This window comes from Lutjanus erythropterus, chromosome 7 (genome assembly GCF_056507025.1).
Source record: "Lutjanus erythropterus isolate fLutEry1 chromosome 7, fLutEry1.hap2, whole genome shotgun sequence".
NCBI lineage: Eukaryota > Metazoa > Chordata > Actinopteri > Lutjaniformes > Lutjanidae > Lutjanus > Lutjanus erythropterus.
The window spans coordinates 39,625,173-39,647,812 of record NC_139323.1 but is presented as its reverse complement, the minus strand read 5'-3'; the positions used below and the strand labels follow the sequence as shown (position 1 = coordinate 39,647,812).

Genomic DNA, 22,640 nt, shown 5'->3' with positions numbered 1-22,640 from the left:
TCATACTTATTCCACATGTTGGCATTTATGCCTGCACATTTTGTGAGTCAGTCTGTAAACAGCAGCTTAAAAGAGGCTCTAAACAATATTTTGTTTGGTGACACAAGTCTTAAATCCCACTATGAATATCGTTTGTTGTTCTTTTTCTTACGCCAGCGGTTGTCAGTTCTCCACTATATCTGGAAAACGTCACTCTGCAAACTGCCAGGAGGTTTTTAGGCAATTCTCCTTCACAGTCATTTGTAATTAAAATATATGGTGTCTTTTCAAATCCTGTGGATATCATATTCCTTTCATATCGCTTCATCCCTATTTGCGCTACATTTTTTCTTTCATATACTTTTTATCATTACAGTTTTTGTTTCTGTTCTTTATCTGTGCCTTATTATTCCACCCAACCCCCACTTAACTTGGAAACAATTCTTGGTACTGAGAGAAACTTTACTTCAACTTCAACTCAGGTCCTTACAGTAGACGTCCAGTTCGTAGATCTTCTCAGAGGTCCCGGCCACGCTGGTCACCTTGCAGGTGTACCGGCCGGCATCTGACGCCTGCGCCCGAGGGATCTTCAGGTAGTGGCCTCGCTCGACATACTGAGCCTGTCGGTTGGACAGGATGGCCTCTCCGTTTCTGTACCAGGTGATGGTGGGTAGCGGCACTCCGCGTGCCTCACACTCCAGCGTTACCACCGTGTCCAGCAGGGCTGTGACCTCTGTGGTTATGTTTCCGCCTTTGATGGAGGGGGGCACTGGAACAACGGCACAAAAATGATAAAATATGAAAACTGTATTTCAGATGTATTTGGCCATGTGATGTGTATGAACATATTTACCCATATGGAAAATGATTATTTTATTAAAGAGGCTCTGTACATTAGCTAACTGTGTCTGTCTGTGTCTGTCTATCCAAATCCACACTCACCATAGACACTGAGGTTGAAGTCCTTGGACTGTTTGCCAGCCGTGTTCATGACACTACACTGGTAGCGCGCCTTGTCCCCAAGACGGGCGCTTTTTATCTTCAAAACCTGACCCCTGTTGGTGACCTCCAGGTTGGGATCACCAAGAAACACCAACCTGGAAACAGTTTTTATTTTCAGTGTGCTTGATCGTTCTAATCTTGATGTAAAACGGTGAATATTTGAATATTAGGAGGCGCTTACTTCCTGTCCTTGTACCACTGGATTGTGGGAAAAGGCACTCCTTGTACGACGCACTCCAGACTGATCTCCTGTTTGACAACGGCTGAAACATCTTGTGCAGAGTCTGAGCCTTCAATGGTCGGTGGGACTTGAGCACAGAGTGAGAGTATCAGTGTATATTAGCCGACTCATCAAGACACTGATTAAATGAGAAAGGTCAAAGAGAAAAGAGTCCTGCATATTCGGCTTCTGTGACTTATTAAAAGAGTATGATAGGCTTTCCATTAATGTGGAATTTAAGGGACAGTTCACCCCCAAATAAAAAAAAAACCTTCCTTTTACCTGAAGTGCAATTTTATATAGATATTGGTCGTAGAGATGTTTGCCTTTTCTCAAATATAATTAAACTAGATGGCACTTGGCTCGTGGTGCTCAAAGCACATTTGAAAAAACTGTTACTCAATATAATCCACAGACCTTGTTATAAGCGGTTTCCACTGAACTAACAAATATTCCACCCCCTGCTTTTTGGAAATTGCAGTGGGCCATGTAGCAGTTTCGGAAAGATTTCAATTAACTGTTCAGCGCTTGTAGGAGATATTTATATTTCACAGATCCTTAGGAAACATGGACTTCCTTTGTTTGTATTTCTTGTTGCTGTGTGTGCTTTCTTTGTCTGCAGAGGTGTTTTCAGAACCTTGGTATGTATGTTTTTTGTATATGAAATGTTGTCTTTTTATGGCTGCAAATTTCCTACCCTGCGGGACGATGACAACTTAATCTTGAATCTTGAACAATTTTTTTCTATCGCACTACACCCACCAACTGCATCATCACACAGAAGTAAGTGCGCATCTACTCATGGACGAGACGCTTGTGCGCAGCACAGGATCTAAAGATCAATGGCGCGTTCCTCAGCTGAGCTTCAATGTTTAACCACTGAGCTCGTTCGCACGGCGAGTTCAGTACAAAGAAAGTAGCCGCTAAAAGAAGCTGGTCGCAACAAGTTCTGTGGATTATCTTGAGTAACAAGGTCATCATTTCTGAAAGAGACAGTGGTGTTAAGTAAGACGCATGTGCAAGTCACAAGCAAGTCTCAAGTTACTGTGGAGAGAATCAAACAAGTCGAGTCGAGTCACTGCTGTAAGTCGAGCAAGTCAAGTCAAACAGCATTCTGATGATCTACCCGAAGTTTCCACATTTTAAATCAGTTAAAAGACAGCAGTCATGAAAAGTTTCATTGTCAACATTAACACAAACTGATAAAGCTGGCTGATACCTGATTAATCTTATTGATCTTTGGCTTTTTGTCACAATCAATAACAAGCCTCCTACATTAAAAGAGAAGGAGAGCGAGGCTCTGAAATGATAATCTAGCTCTATAACTGTAAAGAGAACTGAAGTGAAAACAGAAGTGCAACACAAGCCTCCTTCCACTACTGTCATAAACAAAACAATCCTTGAACCCAAACTTTATTATTTTTGGACTAGCCCCTCCATGACAGCTGTCTTCTGTGTTAGTCTCTTTTGGTCTGCCTAGAAAAATGCAAATATTTGATTAAAAGAAAGTTTTTTGGAGTCATCTGTCTTAAGTCTTGAATACCAAGTCAAAGTCGAGTCGTGTCTTTTATCTGTGTTAGTCAAGCAAGTCTCAAGTCCTCAGATTTGTGTCATACTAACTTAAGTCAAGTCATGTGACTCAAGTTCCCCACTTCTGCTGTTGAGTTTTCAAATGTACTTTTCTTATGCTTTGAGCAACGCAAGCTGCGTGCCATCCAGTTCCATTATATACAAGAGAGGGGAGACATCTCTACAGCGTATATCTTCAAAACGTGGCACCTCACACCAAAACAAATAATTTATTCCAAGTTCAGTATGTTCAGTCTGCACACAGCTCTTTCCCTGTAAAGTTTCCATACAGAGATGCCTTACTCACCCAGTATATCCAGGAAGAAGTCTTTCTCTGTGCTGCCGGCGATGTTGATGGCTTTACAGCTGTAACTGCCTGCGTCTGTTGTGTCGGCCTTCAACAGTCTCAGGGTTTTTCCCATATCTAGAATCTGGATGCTGGTACTAGCAACTACCTGTCCATCAACATAAAAAATTAAATTAAACACAAATGAAAAATTAACAACATAACTTACAGTTCAGGAAATGCTGTCTGACAGTAATTACGGGGCAAATTGTAAGACATCATGATAAAAGGATCTAAACTACAAAAAGCTGCAGCTTACAACAGCCGCTGTCTGAGAGCCAGAGAACTGTTCAGCTGAAGAATATAATTTAAAAAGTGTGCAAAACATGAAACGTTTTAAATTGCCACTTAGAGCCAGGAACATTCAGAGAGCAAAGCATCTTTATTGAGATTGCTCATAATTAGCAGATTGAAGTAAGCGCTCTCATTTTCCCATCTGTGCTTTGCAGGAAAAATTAGCGAGCCGGCCAAGGGAACAAAAGGCAGCCAGCTAACTGGGATGTTAGAGCAGAGTGTGCGCTAACTCTCTGTTCTCATATCAATTTATCACAATTATTCTGTCATTACGGCTCTGACCATGCTGCCACCATGGCGGGCCTGGCTGGTCTTTGATACACACACACACACGAACACACACAGGATTAAGGTCTGTTCTCTTGGACAGTGCACCCTGTGATCAGAGCTAATTCACTCTTTATGAGCACTTTTTTCATTAATAAATGAAAGGAAAGGTCATTATGATCTCTGAATACTTTTATGCATGTAAAACTTTGTGGTCCAACCCTTGTAGAAGAATTACTAGACCACAGTATAAGTATAGGTCAGGCAAATTATAAGGCAGCATGTTACTTACTCTCTCTGACTGTGTCTATGATGGGTGTATTTACCTTTAAATGAAGTAACATTTGATCTTCTTTGACTGGGTTGCACCAACAGAGATTATTTTAATCCAAAATTGGTACTAATCAAAGTTTAGTAAAACTAGTTTAAGATGAGTAAATAAAATTGAGCAGAGCTGTGTTACACAATTAAATCAAATCAAAATAAAGAGTTTCATCAGTATGGAGATGCTTGCCTACCCAATTAAGTTCATCTAATTATATGCACTGAAAGCAAATGTGCGAATTATAGATGCAAAACAATGTGTTTTTATGTTTAGAAAGATTGCACCCCATTTGCCCCACAGTGGTTTGGTCCACTTCCTGCCACACATTAGCCCTCGGTAGGAGACAAGTGTACCTGGAGCAAAATCTGGACGTGTGTGGTGGTTGACCTCCAGCAGCAGTATTTCCCTCACACAGACTTTATTTGAGCAGGTACCTTTTTTCCAATGGTCCAAGAAATCCAGTGAAACTTAATCTTATTGACTTTAAGCTAGTTTTAAAGTGAAACCACAGTTTAATCGAGTTTAAAAACTCACCCTTGTTGGTGCAGCCCAGCCCTTTTGGTATAAAATAATTGTTAACAGTTTACTCAGTGGTGTTTCACCTACAGGAATCCCATCCTTGTACCAGGTGATGACTGGCGTCGGACTTCCAATGACATCACACACCAGGCTGGTGGACTGGCTCAGGACCAACGACACGTTTTCCGGTGTGTCGCCATCACGGAAATCTGGGGGCACTGTGGGAACGTCAGAGGTGATTATCAAGCTTTAAGCAAGTGTCAACAGAATTAAAATAAATGTAAAGTATAAGAAAAGGTAACTCTGAGCTTGTAAACTTATTCTAAAGTCCCAGGTCAGGACTACAGAGAAGAAGTGAATCACCGTTGACTTTGAGCTGGTACTTCCTCTCAGTGGATCCGGCGTCGTTGATCGCAGCACAGACGTACTCTCCATTATCCAGCGGGGACACGGAGGCCAGAATCAGCAGCGTGCCGTCCTCCAGGATGGACACACCAGGCTCATTACCTGTCAGTTCCTGGCCATTACGTAACCAGCGAATCACCGGCTTAGGAAGACCTGACCGAGCATAACGTATGCTTTTAGTAGAATATTCAGAATTATTTACTATATATAACAATGTGTGACACTCATGATAGGACTGAAACTAAGTTTTGTTATCCCACACAGGGAAACAAAAGGGTCAGTCATCTTCTTCTTCATGATATCAGAGCCTGGCGTGGAAATTTTCCTTTACCTTTGGCAGGGCAGGGGAATGCAATACGCTGGTTTGCAACTCTTTCCTGCAGAGGACTGTTGAAGGGGGGCTCCAATACCTCGACCACGGGGGGCACTGAAAACACACAAACATATAATCAATGGCCAATACACACTACAGTACAAATACACTTCTACACACTACAAAGCATCTGTAGCAGTTTAAGTATGCATCTTTAAAAATCATTACTGTATTGAATAAGTCGTCATCTGTGCTGCAGATGCTGCAGTGGTTTGGAATAATTTAAAGTAAGTGTTGCTAAATAAACACTGCCAGGATAAAGAATACAAGGTAACAGGTATTATTTGTTGTGTTTTCTATTCAAAAATTAAAGGGACAAAGGACTCTGCGACTTAAAAAGACACATATTCTCTGACTGAAACCAACCTTGGACTTGAAGCTGAACTCGAGCCTCGTCTCTGCCTGCAGTGTTGGTGGCTGTGCAGGTGTACGTTCCTTCATCGTCCAGCCCCACATTTCTCAGCACCAAGCTGCCATCAGGTGATACCTGGTACCTCTTACCATCCTTTGTCCAGGTGAGGGTGGGCTCTGGGACCCCTCTCACCACGCAGGGCAGCTCCACAAGGTGACCCACCTGAACCTTCATCACTCTGGGTCCAGCCTGGATACTGGGGGGCACTGAGGGGGACAGACAACATGATCATTATTAAACCTCTGTTAACATTTTTGATCATTGAATTTTTTATTTTCATATCCAAATGTGAAAAGAGGATAAACTCAGTGATATTTACAGAGTGCCTCAGGCAAAACAAAAATTAAGTAAATAAATACATGAATAATAGTAATAAGTTAAATAATCAAACAACACTCTCACATCATCCCAAACCATACCTACTACATCTGTTACAACATCTCCACAAAAAGAATAAGAAAGAAATTAAATAAACAGGTTGAATAGCTATAAACTAAAAATTATAATAAATACAATCAAAAACAAGATCAGGTGGATTTACGTAAGATGAAAAAGCAACAAAGAAAGAAATCAATCTGAGCGAAATAAGCAAATTATTCCGCTCAAAAAATCCCAACTTACCCAAAACACTCAGCTCAATAGACTGTGTGAGGTTACCAGCAATATTTGCGGCAACACACACATAAAGTCCACTGTCTGACACTCTGGTCTCCAAGATCTTCATCGAGCCTGAGGGAAGCTGAGTGTGCCTGGGAGGAACACAAACACACACCAGCAGCAATGAATTAAACTGCAGAGTGAAAGTCTGAGCAACAATCACTCTTGCAAAGCTTCCAAATACCAAAAAAAAGGGATTTTTTCCCACTCTGTGACTTATTCTGTCATTTCTGTAAACAGATACTCCAGTAATTCTTACTAATCCACCATCAACCACAATTACAGCGGCTGTGGCAGACGCACAGTAGGTAGGACAGATCACAGAGAAGAGAATGATTACTCAGTCATCCTATAAAACCACAAACTGTACCCTGAGGCTATGAACGCAGCAATGTCAACAGCACAGCGGTTCTCTTAGTCTTATAGGACTACAAATCTAACTCTTACTTTGTAGCCAGGATAATATGATCGTACCACATGTTTGTTTATGTTTATGGGACTGTATTATTAATGGGGTGGATTTTAAGGCAGCAAGGTGTTTTTGTCAGCGTACGAGTGGCTGTTGGATTATCAGCGCACAGCAGCGGTATTGCGTGTGTTTTACCTGGGAGAAAAAGGGGAGATGAGCTGCCTCTCCTTGGCCCAGGTGATGGTGGGAGGTGGGACGCTGCGTACGTCACATGGCAAAATGGCGTCCTCACCCTCAATCACTGACATTTGCGTTGGCTGTCCTGAGCCTCCGCTGCCGTCGGCGGTGGATCTGGGTCGAACTGGACATACGCACATGAACAGGCAAAGACAGCGATTCACTTCGAAGTGAAAATTTCAGACAAATAAAGCATAAAGATCCAAAACAATTGGTGCAAACAATTGTTTCCTGTTTCAGTGAGCTGGTTGGTATTGTTTCAGGGCTGCAACTAATGATTATTTTCATTGTCAATTAATCTGCAGATTATTTTCTTAGATAATCAATTATTGTTTGGTCTATAAAATGTCAGAAAATGCAGACTCTGGCCTCAAATGATGTCAGCAGCGCACGATGGCAGTGCTCATGTCTGGCATATTTTCACTTTATTTTTGTAGAACTTTTGGGAGAACTGATCGAAACCTGTTCCTGTCTTGTATTGTCAAACGTATCTCCGTGCTGCAAAGTAATTTTCTTGCAAAATCCACAGTAACATAACTTGTAATGTGGTTTGCCAGCTGGAGGATGCTGTTTGACCTCTTGGCAATGAGCACAGTAATTATAATGATGTCTTTGTAAATAAATTGAGGATAAATATTACATATAGCTCATTTATCTTCGTACAGACTTTATCCAGCCTTTAGCTGGTGATGAGGTTTACCATAGACTGTCAGCTGGACCTTCTTGGAGGCGTATCCGGCAGCATTGGTAGCTGTACAGATGAACTCTCCGGTCTCATTTCCAGAGGGGGAGGTGATGCGGAGGCTGCCGTCAGAATCTGAGGAGAAAGCTGGACCACCCAAGAAAAGCAGCTCCCCACCCTGCAAAACAAATCACAGCAGGGAAAGGGCAGGGGCCAGGGTTTGTTTCATTAACTCAGCTTTATTAACACTTGACACGGTGTCCAAGACAGAGGCAGGATGTGTGGTTTGACCTACTAAGTTTCCTTAAAGTTAAGATTTCATTTTCTTCCCTGCTGCTAAATAAAAAGACTGTGAATAGAGATGTTAACAGTTATACAATCAGATGAAGAACCAAAATATGAAGACGTGATGTCAGTGTACCAGGACTGTGCCGTTTCTAGACTGTCCTTGTGGATCTGACTTGACTAACTTGACTTGATGTTGCGGAGAAAAAGCAAAGAAATCGGACGGAATCACATCTTCACAGCTGCTGCAAAACTTAGCAGGGTCCGGTTTCATGCGTCCCTGTAGCCCAGTTCTCTTTAACAGCATTGCTTTTACAACTCCGAGAAACTAGTGTAAAAGATGGAAAAGAGGGAGGGGCTGTCCACATACACACACTGGCTTCTAGTGCACGCACTGACTCACAAACCTGCACATGTAAAGACTGAGCAGACTGTACAGGCCAATGGTCACAGGTAGAACTGATTTCATGGAGCAGCACATGAGGCACACACATGTATCTGCACACAGACACACAGTTTCCCATCATGTGCTATTGTCTTGCCAGAGCCCATCAGCAGAGTAAGTATTGCACTAAAATATATAACAACTCTGACCTTTGACATAAAACAACCACGGGATCTGCTCCCTTGTAGTTGAAAACAGTGCAACTACATCTGCACTTTTTCAAGTTGAGCTTATCGCTGCCAAAAACTGCACCGCCATCCTACATAAATACAAATATTACACATTTGTCTCTTTCAGTCCAAATGAGCTGCAGAACAGCATTCAGGTATGAGTAAAGAGTCCAGAGGTGTCTGTGCATGAGTGGGAATTTGTGAGTCGAGACATTATAAAATGCCTCTTGAACATGTGAAGCTGTCAGCTAGAAATTATGACCCTGGGATGCCATGACGCTGCTCGCTTTGGTCTGCATGTTGTGGAGTCTCATCCGATGATGAGATTTGGACAAAAATGTGATCTTGGCTCTTCTACCTTTGATTCGCCCTTTCTTCACGATTCAGCTCATTTCATGTGGTTTCCCTCTATCCCCCTTTCATTACTTTGCCGTTTTTGGAGAGAAAATGAAGATCATCAGAGGAAGGAAAACATCACACCACTGCGAGCAGAGTACTGGCTCTTCTGCTGCTTTCACATGGCAGATGGTAGACCGCACACTAGATATCATTTTGGTGTTCATGCGCAGGATTGCAAAATTAGCTGAAGGTGAATTTTATATTTAACTTTTTGGTATCGTCCGCAACGGAATTTACAAGCAGATTTCATGTGGATCATTCACACAAGGAGAAAACATGGATAATCTGGACAATACAAACCAAGAAGCTACTAAGAAACACAAATGAGGGACACTTCAAGTGCATTTTTCCTTTCACACGGGGTTAGGGAAATAATAAATTCTTGGATGTATTGTGAGACTCTCTTGAAAGATTATGAATCAATGCACAAAAGTCAACAATCAGAAATGTAAAACCTAATTCTTAACATTATGATCGCCTGTATTCATTTTGTAAGACCGGCTGCACGTCCCGTCTGGCTGAACAAACTGGATGGTGAAATGAGACAGAGATTAAAAATCCAAAAGTACTTAAAGTTTTCAAGATGCATCGATAATCATTTTAAAATCACATCATCGTCCTTTGAATTGGGATTTAATCAATCATGGCAAGAGATTCCCGCCCCTACCTTTAACTATCTTTTGGAAATGAATGGATTTTGCCTTTCCATGTTATGAAGGGAATTTACACTTTTAAGCGAATTTAATATTAATTTTAAGTTTGCAATGGATTATTAAGAAAGCTGCATTTAATCACTACATGCATGACTAGAATAATAATCTGCCATCTTCCTGAATCCATCTTATTTTGTCTTACTTTATACTCAGAGGTAAAGCTGATACCTACCTTGGTCCAGGTAATCTCAGGTGTGGGGACTCCATTGGCCCGGCAGGGCAGAGTGATGGGCGTCCCCTCGATTGTGCTGAACACCTGAGGGCCATGCTGAATGGTAGGAATCACTGCAAAGATCAGGAAAAATAAAGACACAGCTTGTCAAATACGTTTTCTGTGCAACCGCACATTCATCAAGTATTGACAAAGTAGCTGCCAAGATGCATTTTGCTCTTTGCATATACTATGTGCTTGGTTGTTGTTGTATATAATGGCACCACTATCTGCAGAAAGCCTGTACCTAAATGAACATGCAGCATTAAGTACAGATATCCCACTTATTTTATGCTTCACTATCCGTCTTCTTTTCGCTCTTTGTTAAGATTCCAGGAATCTGCAGAAAAGATCAGCCCTGTGAGGCTTGGAGCATCTTCATGGAAATGAAAAATAAACAGAGCAGACAAAATCGCACAGTGTGCTCAATACAAACCAGTATCATATGGTGGTCTACTATCTGCACTCTTTGCATTTACTTCACACTTTTCAGGCTCTGTGGAAAGTACTTCTCATAGATTATGGCATATGAACAATACACTGACCTATACAGTGTAAATGTCCAGTGCTTTGTGCACAGTATGTACATGCTGACCTCGTTTCAAGCGCCGGGGGAGCCTGGGCTTTTACGTACATGCTGTGGATGATTCCTATTCAAGTTGGTAGAATCTGGCAATGACTGACTGCAGTATAAATGGAGAACACATTTTCCCCTCTTACTGTGCTCCAAAGTCCGCTATTACCCTCAGCTGCTCCTGGCTTTAATGCAGCCTCAAAGATAATCCTATTCATGAGGTTAAGAGCCCTCTGCAGTGTAAAGGAGACATTTAAGAGGGGCAGTGAGAAATGGAGGAGGTTAAAAAGAAAAAAAAAGATATAAAAGACAGAGGGGGCATTCCATATCTCATAAAACATTTACAACAGGCCTTTGTCACAGAACATGTTTTGACTCATCATGCCAGAAAAAGCAAATGTGATTAATAACATTAACCATGGCTCAGTTCCAGTAAGTATCTCAGTATTCAATACCAGCAATCCTGGATTGTTTCAGTGGCAACACTTAACTTTAAGAGCTCATTTTTAGCACTTTTAGCACTAGCACACACTTTAATGTTGCTGTATGCAGCTTAAAGCTTTATTAATGTACAGCATTTGTAAACAAATACTCATTCTCCTATTAAGTCACATGTTATGCGTTTCACTATATTGTCTTTCATTACTCTATTTATACAATAGCATCCACATATAGGAGCCTACAGGAGAACTTACAGTTTAATTGCTATCAAATACATTAATAAATACCTATATCTGCTTGTAACTATATTATAGTGTGATAAAAAACAAATGTTGGTGTTTATATTCTTATCTTTCAAACATAATGCTTGTTATTCAGGTGTATTTTTTTTATTCTGTTTTATTCTCTTCTATCTGCTCTGGTTGCAGCCACTGGATCAGTGCATGGCGTGTGGACTGGACTGGATTAACGGGAATGAGATGGGAGTCATTCTTCCAGGACTGGGACGGGACGAGTATTTTTGAGGGGGTGAGATGGGACAGAAGTGACATCTTCTTGTTTATTGTCTGCCTCTATGTTTTTGTACACTACCGTAGACGTTGACAGTGGTGGTATGGTTGGTGGCCCCAACAACACTTTCAGCCAAACAGGTGTAGTCGCCCGCATCATCCAGCCGAATTCTCTCAATGTGCAGACTGCCGTCCCTCCTTACTGTCAAATACTGGTCTGGGGTCACCTGAAAGATTTGTAGATTCAATTGAAAGCACGGTTATTTAATTCAGGTGCAAAATAAAGACATGGTCTAAAAATTGTAAATTCCCTCTCTGTGTTCTCACCAAGCCGTAGTTGTGCAGCCACTGTCTCTCAGGCAGCGGATTCCCAGCCAGCAGCACGCAGGGCAAAGTCACCTGCTGGTCCTCGATCACACTGAGCACAGTCGGACTCATCGCGATGACGGGCGGCACTGCAGATACCGACAAAACAATTACACCGGGTTTGTGAAAAATAATCAAGGAGCCTAAGAGGATGACAAGTAATTAGATTCATATGATCAGGGAGCTCTAAAAATCCTGCGCTGAGATGTACGTCTCAACAGCAGCAGCCTCTTCTGTGCAGAGAGACAAAAAACATTCTCACACACACAGGTCAAGATAAGAATGTGCACAAGAGGGAGTTTTAGGGTCACGTAGGGCTGGGCATCATTCAAGAATTTTTGATACTGGTGCTGGTACAGATACCTTGGCTTTGATAACGGCTCCTGAACAATAGTTTTGACTTTATTCTCAAAATGCAAAATGAGAAAATCTTATTCCTCTCCTTTTTTCCGTTTAGGCATGGCTCTAATACTCCTCTGCACCGTACGTTTGTGGGTCTGGAAGCATACAACCAAAAGAACCCAACTAATTACTAAAATCCAGTTCATCCTTCAAAATAATCTCACATGTCCCAGACAGTCATAAAATGTCTGCAACATGACAAATGTTTCTAATTTGGTGTTAACAGAATTTAAGAGAGTGTGGTTGAATTCTGAAATATTTTCAGACAAAAATAATAAGCTAACGATCAAAAGTCTGGCAAAACTTAAAGGAAGCACATGTGTAAGTGTTTGAGCGTGTACAGTATGATGCGTAGGGAATGTTTGGTTGCTATAAACACATTAACAGTATATACAGTATATATTTTCCACAGCTGCTGGAAATATCAACACACCCCTTTCTTCCACAACACACACACACACACAAACACGCACTCAGTGTCATGTGACATCATATTTGCCTGGCGGTGGTCGCACAAACAATGCTGATGTCATCTGTGGGGGCTGTGATAGACAACAGGGTGTCGTCGGGAAATTTACGACCACCCTGACTGGACCGGGAACACACCCTCACACGCACGCGAACACACAAACACATACATGGACATGCCAGCTTCACCGCTCTTTACTTCCACCACTGTCCAAAGAAGTGACTTTACATGTGGTTTTGTACTGGGTGTGTGTGTGTTTCTCGTGAGACGTGTTGTCAGTGGGGAAATGGGGCAGTGGGGCAGTAATATATGTCATCTGGGCTGGTCTGCGGTTTCTAACCTTTGGCCCACATAAGAAGAGCTCAGTGTGTTTCCACTGTAGAGAAAACGGTGAAACAGAAACAGTGGTTAACAAGGCACATGTGTTCAAACACACCCACTGAAATGTGCTAATGAACTCACACTCTCGTGCAAAGACTGAAACACACACACACACCTACAAAGACACACAGACAGATGTAGGTACTCAAAGGTGCTGTATCTTGTTTTAGAGAATGTATCAAACTTGGAGAAGAGATATGATCTTTGATTAGATGTCCTCAGAAAAAAGCATTTTTTGCAAAAAAGGAATGAAAGTGTGCGTAAGAGTGTGTGTGCATTTTGTGCTCTTTGAAGTGCAAAAGGTGTAAAAATTGTTTAGCAGAAGTACGGGGGAATTGTGATCCCAGGAGAGGGAAATGAAAAAATGTCAGGTTTGCAAGTACACCTGCTGCCTTTCTGAAGTAACTGCCCTGTGAATACTGCTACTCATTTGAAGATTAAGAGACATTATTCTGTGATCTGATACAGAGGGAAATACTTTTCAAATGTTGCCCTTACCCAGTCCAGTCACAGTGACTCTGGCCTCGGCCTGGATCCTGCCAAAGTGGTTTTGAGCCTCGCAGACATAGACCGCCTCGTCATCCACCCACAGACCTGAGAGAAAAATGGATATTTAGGCGTAAACCTACAGCATTTCCATGTGTGATGTGTATGCACATATACCACAACAAAAAAACACTCACTGGTGATATGTAGACTTCCCCGGTTCTGCGTAATGCTGCCATGTGTGCGGGGCCTGTTGGAAAGGGGAAGTCCATCCTCTCTCCTCCAGGTGACCTGTGGTTCAGGATGACCTTCAGCGATGCACGGCAGGGTCACGTTGGAGCCGATGTCCAACGCCACATCTGATGGCTCTCGGGTGAACTTGGGTGCGGCTGGAGCAACCAAGTTTAAAGATGGTAAAGGTCAAAAAGTTTAAGGGATATATATATATATATATATATATATATATATATATATATATATATATATATATATACATATATATGTATACATAAAGCACATTTTACAGACAACCAAGCTGTTCTTCATGTAAACTCAGGTTGTTTACGACTGACTTTAGCATCAGATGTATAATTGAACTGTGTATATGGAGCAGAGAGTTCAATATAAAATAAATAAATATTTAATAATCAAATGAAGACATGAAAAAAATGTTTTCATAAAGTCCCTTTTCATGACACTCACCTTTCAGCCAATCTCATGCCCCCTGCTAGCAAGTTCCAACAACTGCTATCAGAATTAGCCAGTTAGCACCTGATTGCTAGAGCAACAACACTGTCAAAGTAATTCTGATCAACTATCTTGATGTTGCTGTAAATAAACACGGTACACAGACACAGAAACTAGCATATTTTACTTTACTTTTAGCTTAACAAGGCTGTGCATGCTACCTACCTTGCTAACTAACTAGCCAGCTCTGGGCAGGGATGTGAGCATCAAAGTGAAGACACAGCATTAAAGGCAGCAGCTAGCTAGCTAATTCAGAATTACCTCTGCGGCGTGTTACTCAGAGAAAGACACACAACTCTGCAAAGATTAGAAAGACATGACAGACTTTTCTCTGACAAGACAGACTTTCTTTGGCTGCTAAAGCCGACAGAGGGACGCTGCTGCTGCTCTAATGTTAGCTAACAGGAGCTAAGTGGCTAATTGTAGTGACAGATGTTGAGCTTGCTAGCAGAGGTGTGTGACTGGCTGAGAGGGGTGGGAGGAGCATCAGGAAAAGTGACATTATTAAAAAATGTGTCATGAAAAAAACTTGACAGTGACGAAAAAAGGCATTTTGACAAAAATTGTACACAATGAGATAAAAATGATTCAATAAAATGTCTTTTTTATTTATTTAAATTGAACATTTTGTGGTTCCATAGGTCTATGTGTTGTTTAAAGATTAAAATAATGTTATTGAACAACAGTAGAAATATTGCAGAACAGACTTATCGTCCTCTGGGTATGCATTGGTCTGTGTTACACATCTGTCAATTTTAAAAAATCTAACCAGCCCAGTTAACCATACACAAATACTGACACATCCCTGTGTAGTGTTGTTTATTTGTGAAGCAGACATGTTCTGTCTTTGGTCTGGCAAAGGTATCGTTCATCAGCAGCACCAAAGCAGCTTTTGTATAAGTAAACACAGACCAGATATCTCACACGTAAGTGTACTGCGAGCCATAACAGCTAATTCATTGGTGGTTTGGGGTTTACGTGTCGGCTACATTCACTCTGTCTCCTTGCCACAGAGACACATCGCACTCAGTCCAGCTCGCTAACGTGTATGCATGGTGGTGTAAAAAGTGTGAGGGTACAAATATTCTAGTGACACCTTCTTTTATACATTTTGGCCTCAGAACCAGGTTTCACAGCCATGCCGAGTTTGCTGAGGAAATAAAGTCCCTCTCAGAGGCTTAAAAGCTACTACAGAGAGATGAAAATCCCATTAAAGGCTCAGCTTCTGTTTGTGTTTTACTTTGTGAACAGGTTTGTGCATTCAGACAAAGTTTTGTTGCTGTTTCTAAGAAGCTAACTGTTTTTTTTTTGGACATATTCTGTGTTATATAGGTATTTACAGCTGGACTGGACAGTAAAAAATAAGCAGCCCGTCATTTAAAACAGATTTTATGGTCCAAAACAGAAGCAAAGACCTCTTTAGCTTTGAATGTGGACAGCACAGGGACATCCTGATAGGACAGAGCCCTAAGATGCATATTGTGAACAGCTCCCTGTTACAACCGTGCAACACAAGAAACAAGCCATCACTACTGAACTCCTGTCAAACTAAATAATGTTCACAAGTGGTCATCTACCTGTTTATTCTGTTCAATATACTGGCTCTCACCTCCTACATCAAGAGAGATCTTTCCTGAGGAGGTGCCAGCAGCATTGACAGCTACACAGGTATAATCTCCAGCATCCACATCCTGGGTCTCCTTAATTGTCAGAGTACCTCCTAACAGGTCCACGTCCAGCAGGGATGATGAACGCAGCTGGATGTCACCTAGCGATTAGAGGAAATGAAACAGTAGAGTGTGGTCAGCTTGGCTCTTAAATCCTTTTTTTTTTGTATTTTCCTCCAGAATGTGCAATTATTGTCCATATTTTTGTTTTATTTCCTTCTAGTTCTTAGGTGTTACCTTTGTACCACCTGATCTCAGGTTGTGGGGTTCCAGACGCAGAACAGCCCATCACTGTGGTTTCTCCAACGCCAACGAGAATGTCGCTCAAAGCCACCGTCACCACAGGAGATTCTAGGGAAGGAGAGTTTTTGGGACAATGGACAGAAGATCACGTGACCCGTCCAGGGGGTTTCGCACTCAAGTCTGCATGATTTTGGTGCGATTTTAATCTCAGAAACAAAACCAAACCGACATCCACTGTGTCAAGAAATGAAATGGCGATGCTCTCATCATGTTTAAACTACTATAATCCTCTTTTCACTAGTCTTGCCTCTTTAAACCTCTTTGCACTAACTTACCGTTAATTTTACAATTGAGTTGAATATTTTGCCACTCACTTATAGAGCCCTACATACCCAGGCTCCATAGCACATGATTGATCTTCTGCACCACCACAATAAGAGCTGAGCCACCCACCAGTTGGTGGATGGATGTGTTTTGTGGCACTCACCAATGTAAGTGAGGATGGAGGTCATCGTGTCTGTCCCCGCCTGGTTGCTGGCCAGGCAGCCGTACACTCCTCCATCTTTTTTCTCCATGTTTCTTATAACCAGTGTGCCATCAGGAGTCATCCTCAATCTGAACACACAAGACACACCATTCAGGTCTTTCATGGAAATTCAGCATTATTCAAAAGTGCACAGGGGAACATGATCGATTGTATACAGTAATTCTGATTGGCTGATATCAACACAAACGGAAGCAGATTTACAGTCGCTTTCAAAATCATCATCACCAGCTTAGGAAACCATCCCACAGGTCTATTAAAACAACTGAAAACATCAAATGTCCATTTGTAAAATTAAGACATAAAGTTCTTCAAATGTATTTATGTTAAAGGAGATGAATTCACCTGCTAGTCGCCATGATGAACATGTCATTGTGGGTCCAGACCAGACGGGGTGAAGGGTAGCCGCTGGTCGAGCATCTGATCCTCACTTGCTCTCCTGTTGTAAAGGTTTGATTCCGAGGCTCTACGGAAACCCTGGGCATCTCTGGAGGAACACAGTTCATTTAGGTCCTCTTTTCTCAGTGTTCTCGAATGTTTGATGAAATACCATCTCCATCATTTAGGATTTAGGAGTGTGTTTGGCTTTGAGAAACGTCAGACAAAAATCTTGACACATCAAACATCTTCCGCGACCCTGGATGAATTCAGGCCGAGCCACAAGACGTAACAGAGCATAAACTTTTATTGTGACTGTAGCAGGAAGAGTGATGGCTGTTACTACAACTAATAATGTTTCACAGCATATCTTTCACCATCATTTCCTCTTTATTGGTAAAACAGGGAGGAATATTGAATCCAGACCCGGAGAAGCAGCGGAATCTCAAAAGATTTTCCAATTGATTCATGATGTGTAACTCAACCCGTCAAGGGCGTGTTTTCTCTATTCTATTCCCACTGCTAGAATCATCTCCAGAGTCTCTGACCTTTCCAACGTGTAGAAAAACACTGTGAGAACCAGTAGTCAGAAGAGAGAGCCAGAACATTTCCAAAACAACAAAATACCAATTTGTGCTAATCTAATTTGCCAGAGAGGGATCTATTTTGAGGTATTTAAAGTTGTTTCCTTTAATTCTTTATTATAGATACACGTGAGTTCAGTGGGTGTGAAGGAATGTCTAGAGCTCTGCACTGATGCTTCAACTTCAATCATCAGTGATGCCGCATTTTTGACAGAAATACAGCACATTTACCAGATGCTAACAGTAAATTTACAGGCGATATTCTTGATGTATTATATCCTTGACTTGCCACCATATTGATCTTCATCTTAGCGACGCCTAAGGCTGCACGGTGCCGATTGTATGACCCAGACAAGGTCAGAAGTAAGGGCGTCAGAACAACTGTCAGGCCCCTTTCTGTGTTTACAGCCAAGCCAGGCGCTCTCCTCTCACGTGCTGCTTCCAACTGGCGAGGTCACCCTGCCCCGAGGGGCTGGGGGGGGGGGCAGGGACACCTCTGAGATCAGGAACAAGGAGGTTCCAGAGAGGGAAGACGCATTCTTCGACCCTGACTCAGCAGCAGCCTCACTGTGTCAGGAGGAAGCCTGTGTTTAGCGCTGCCTTCATCACCTGCTCCATCTTTCCCTCCCGTCATCATTCACTTCCGCTCATCCTCCTCCTATCTCGGCTTCTGACTCTTTCCCCCTCTTTCTCTGCAACAATGAGCCTGAATATTTCCTTCCACGCTAAAACAGCAGGAAAACAGCTACTAACATTTCACTCAATCTGGATCTGGATTCAATGAATGACTATCCAATACCACTGAAGTGAAAACGCTGATCCATATCATCATCTTTAAGATACGCCTTTGGTCTGAAACTCCCATTCCCACGCCAGGCAGATGACGGCAAGCTGCCAAGAAGAAGACGATGAGGATATAGTCCTCTCTCAAGAATAAATCTGCAGTGTGGAAATATTTTGGATTTCGGAGAAAAGACAGTCAACAGACTCTCAATCTGCAGAATTAGCTGCTCCGTTTCATCAGTGTTAGGCAGGCTGATGTTCAACTGTAGTTTTGTGAGGGGAGATGCAATGACTTATTGTGATTTGTTAAGACATGAATAGAGGAAAAGAATTGATGAAATGCAAACAGCTATAGACTTAAAAAATAGTGTTGATTTTTTTTTTTAAGTTTGTAGCTGTGTAAGTGGGATAACGTACAGTGAGCAGGTCATTATCACAAAATAAACCCCTTTAGGGTGAAACAGGATCCAGAAAAAAGAGTATACATTATCTGTTACGCATCAATCACTGGCCCTTGATGGCAAACAACAAAACTATTTATCCCATACAACATTTGCTCAAGAGTGCTGTTCTCAAATGAAAAAACTCAAAATTTTGTGAATTGAAAATTTTGTAAGTTCACTCTTTCTGATCTCTGACAACTGACCAAGCAGAAAAGAGTGACTTGTTTGACGTTATATATAATTAACCACTCGAGACTCAATCAAAGCATTATTTTATGATTGAAAGTTGTCAAAACACACCTAAATTGACACTGACATTTAAATTTTCTGATTTGTGTGGATTAAAGCTCGGGTTAGCAGTTTATTTCTGGTGTCACTGGAATAAAGTTTCATAATAATTTTTAAGGATATTGTAATTCAAGTAGTCTTGCGAGAAAACAAGTTTTCTGCTGCTCCTCCTGGCTCTGTTTTCAGGTTTTTAAAGATCAGAGCATGACCAGAAAGTGAATCACAATCCCAAAAGACAGTATTTCACAACTTCAGAGTAAGACTCAACAATCAGCTATCTTCTTCCAGAATGGCTTACTGCACCTTTAAGTCCAAGGAAGAACAATTTAGTGGTCTTAGTGTGGTTGTGCAGCGTGATACGTCCAAGTGTTATACTGTAAGTTGTCTGCAAACTTGACACACTTCAAAGTTAGACTAATAACTAGGAGGGGACTGACCAGGGGGTAATTAGGAAACCCCCAGGGCTCGCTGACAGCTGTTTCAGAGAAAGAACGAAATGAGGCCAAAAAAAGGCAGTAAGACATTAGTTTTAAAAAAGGATAAAGAGAAAGAAATTTGTGACAGTTATGAAAAAAGATAAACAGGTGGAGAGGATGGGAAAGAGAAAAATATCCAGTTAAAGCAGGGAAAATGTTTTAGGGTCAACTGTGCAACTTATCACTCAGTGAGACGAGCCAAATGACAGAGTTCCCCTCCAAATCTGTCTGCAGCTCTGGTGTTAAACCTGCAGCTTTTCAATCCGTGTCGCCACGGTTCACGTGTTCGCTCCAAGTTAAAATCACAGTGAACTTTTCGATTTTTCAAATTTAGGTCAAGAGAAAAAGTCGGTTTAAGTTGAGGTGGACCAATTTCTTTTTTTATTTTAAAAGAAAATAGATGACATTTTTTCTTCAAAGACCTGGCGGGACACAGACGAAGGAGGAATTCAGCAGCATATGGCCTTTGAATTAACTTCTTCTGGGACTGATGGTTGTATAACAAAGTAAATACTGGATGTTCATTTCGACAGGGTGAATTATGTAAAACAAAATCCTTTGCTGCTCTCACTTTCTTTCTTTCAACTCTCTATACCTCCTGGATTTTCCTCAGTGGGTTCTGGCTGAAATCATCTGCTAATGACAGCTTTTAATGGCTCTATTACATCGCCATTTCCTGGCCCGGCGCAGCCCCGTGCTCGGCGGTGCTGGCCAGATAGCCAGCGATACTCTCCTCCATCTGTACAACAAAGTGCTCCTGATTGTCAGTGAAGTGTTAGGAACGGGACTATAAGAGCTGTCCGGAGATGGAAAACTCTACTTTAGCGCTGCTTGAGAGTCAGGCATAAATAATTTTCACACGTCCCATAAAGCATTAGAGTGAATTATAGGAAGCTGGGGAGGGGAGAGGGGCGGGAGCACTTGGGAGACGATCGTGTATTTGAGAAGGAGTTTGTGTTAGCCAAGAGTCTTGGCCTCCGTGGTGTAAATCACACAGAAGAAACATTCACAAGACAAAGTCTTACAAACACATGCTAGCACACACACACACACACACACACACACACACACACACACACACACGCACACACACACACACACACACACACACACACACACGCACCACAGACACAATTAAAGTTCAAGTGTAGCCTGGTAGCTCCTGCTTTTGGAAGCTGATTTGTGCTTCTGAAATTACAATTTCAAAAAAAGTTGGGATGTTGTGTAACACGTAAATAAAAACAAAATGCAATGATTTACAAATCAGTGTCAACTTGTATCCAATTGAAGACAGTAAAAAGATTATATATTTATTATTAAAACTGATCAACTTTATTGTTTTTTAGTTCCAAAAAAGTTGGGACAGGAGCGACAAAAGACTGGGAAAGTTGTGGAATGCTCAAAGATTCTGAGAACCCAGAGAAATCTGTGCACATAAGGGTCAAAGCTGAAAACAATAAATGACCTTTGACCACAACATACACAAATGTAAATTAAGATTTTACCATACAAAGTAAAAGTCATATATCAACAACATCATCAACTTCTCTGGGGCCTGAGCTCATCTGAGACGGACTGAGAGAAACAGGAAAACTTTGCTGCGGTCTGATGAGTTCACATTCCAGGTTTCGGAGCGACACGTTCTGCCATCCAGGCAACTGAAGAGTTCAGGTACCAGACCTGTCTCCCACTGAAAATATGTGGTGCATCATGAAGCACAAAACATGACAATGGAGACGCTGGTAGTTGAATCAAGCAAGAATGGGAACGAATTTCAGTTTCAGAACTTCAGTCCTGAGTTCCCAAAAGTTGATGTGACACAGCTGTAAACACGCCCCTGTCGCATCTTTTTTGAAACGTGCTGCAGGCATCCAATCGTTGCATTCTGTTTTGATTTACGTTTTACACAACATCCCAACTTTATTGGAATTGGGTTTGCACGTATTTGAACACAGGCTATAAACTGTCTGCAATGTCACGCCACAGAATCATACTTAACACAGGCAGATAAATTCACGCACTCCTCACCTTGCACCGTGAGGTAGATTCGCTCTGCCATCACCCCTCCTTCATTTATAGCGATGCACTCATACCAGCCCGAGTGATCTGGGGTCACAGAGGACACCTGAAGTGAGAGGTTGGTCAAGACGTGCACCCGTGGGTCCAGACGGGCGTCGTAGCCCCCTCTCAGCCAGGTGAGGTTGAAGTTGACTGTGCTGACGACGTGGCAGGTGAGGACAACACGAGAGCCAGGAGACGCCGTGACATTACCCTCGACTGTGATGGCCGGAGGCGGCTCTGCAGGAAGAAGGCATAATGTTGTTGGCAGCTGGCAGGAACTTTACATCATAAAGAAAATAAACAGGAATTCAGAGCAGGTGGTTTCTTTCTTGCTGACACTTACGTATGTAGAGACACGTAGTATTTTTCAGTCAGTGGTGCAGAAATTTTTTATCCTAAATGAGAATCAACTTTCTGTTTGAGTCGAGGTAGAAAGATCCCAACAGGTACATTTGAGGGCTTAACAGATAACTGGGGGGGGGCAAGGGGTCACGAGCCAGAGAGATTACTTTAGACCATGGACACTAAAACCACCTAAAATGATAAAGATTTCAACAGTATGTGACAGTATGTTTACCAGCCTGGCAGGGTCTAATGAAAGATGCTTTTTAATGAGAAATGTAGGATCCAGTTATTAGGATATTTTCAGTTCTGAAAATATTGTTTTGACCATCTTTATTTAATCTGCCTCTTTGTAGTCAACTAACTTTATGAAAGTGAAAAATTAAATAGATGGAGTGCCCCTTTATGAAAAACAAAGTTGTTAAACTGCACCAGCTGTGCCTGGCTGAAACAGAGGAAGGTGCAACAGATGATGAAGCACCTACTGCAATGCCACCACAACTGCCAGATGCAACCAGCGGATATTTGCAAAGTTTC

General features: G+C 41.8%; 1 protein-coding gene across 1 annotated transcript in view; it reads right to left on the bottom strand.

Moving 5' to 3' along the window:
* hmcn1 (hemicentin 1) overlaps nt 1-22,640 on the bottom strand; it is a 102,396-nt gene that overhangs the window by 37,699 nt on the left and 42,057 nt on the right. The window contains exons 11-31 of the mRNA XM_084723737.1: nt 21,729-21,998; nt 17,094-17,235; nt 16,692-16,819; nt 16,199-16,312; nt 15,904-16,062; nt 13,745-13,936; nt 13,560-13,655; nt 11,771-11,898; nt 11,526-11,670; nt 9,881-9,993; nt 7,715-7,874; nt 6,973-7,138; nt 6,333-6,460; nt 5,666-5,917; nt 5,258-5,353; nt 4,885-5,079; nt 4,609-4,739; nt 3,078-3,225; nt 1,163-1,289; nt 922-1,076; nt 470-748 (exon numbers count right to left, since the gene is read on the bottom strand). Coding sequence (XP_084579863.1) covers nt 470-748; nt 922-1,076; nt 1,163-1,289; nt 3,078-3,225; nt 4,609-4,739; nt 4,885-5,079; nt 5,258-5,353; nt 5,666-5,917; nt 6,333-6,460; nt 6,973-7,138; nt 7,715-7,874; nt 9,881-9,993; nt 11,526-11,670; nt 11,771-11,898; nt 13,560-13,655; nt 13,745-13,936; nt 15,904-16,062; nt 16,199-16,312; nt 16,692-16,819; nt 17,094-17,235; nt 21,729-21,998 — 3,324 coding nt within the window. The remainder of the gene's footprint in view (nt 1-469; nt 749-921; nt 1,077-1,162; nt 1,290-3,077; nt 3,226-4,608; nt 4,740-4,884; nt 5,080-5,257; nt 5,354-5,665; nt 5,918-6,332; nt 6,461-6,972; nt 7,139-7,714; nt 7,875-9,880; nt 9,994-11,525; nt 11,671-11,770; nt 11,899-13,559; nt 13,656-13,744; nt 13,937-15,903; nt 16,063-16,198; nt 16,313-16,691; nt 16,820-17,093; nt 17,236-21,728; nt 21,999-22,640) is intronic.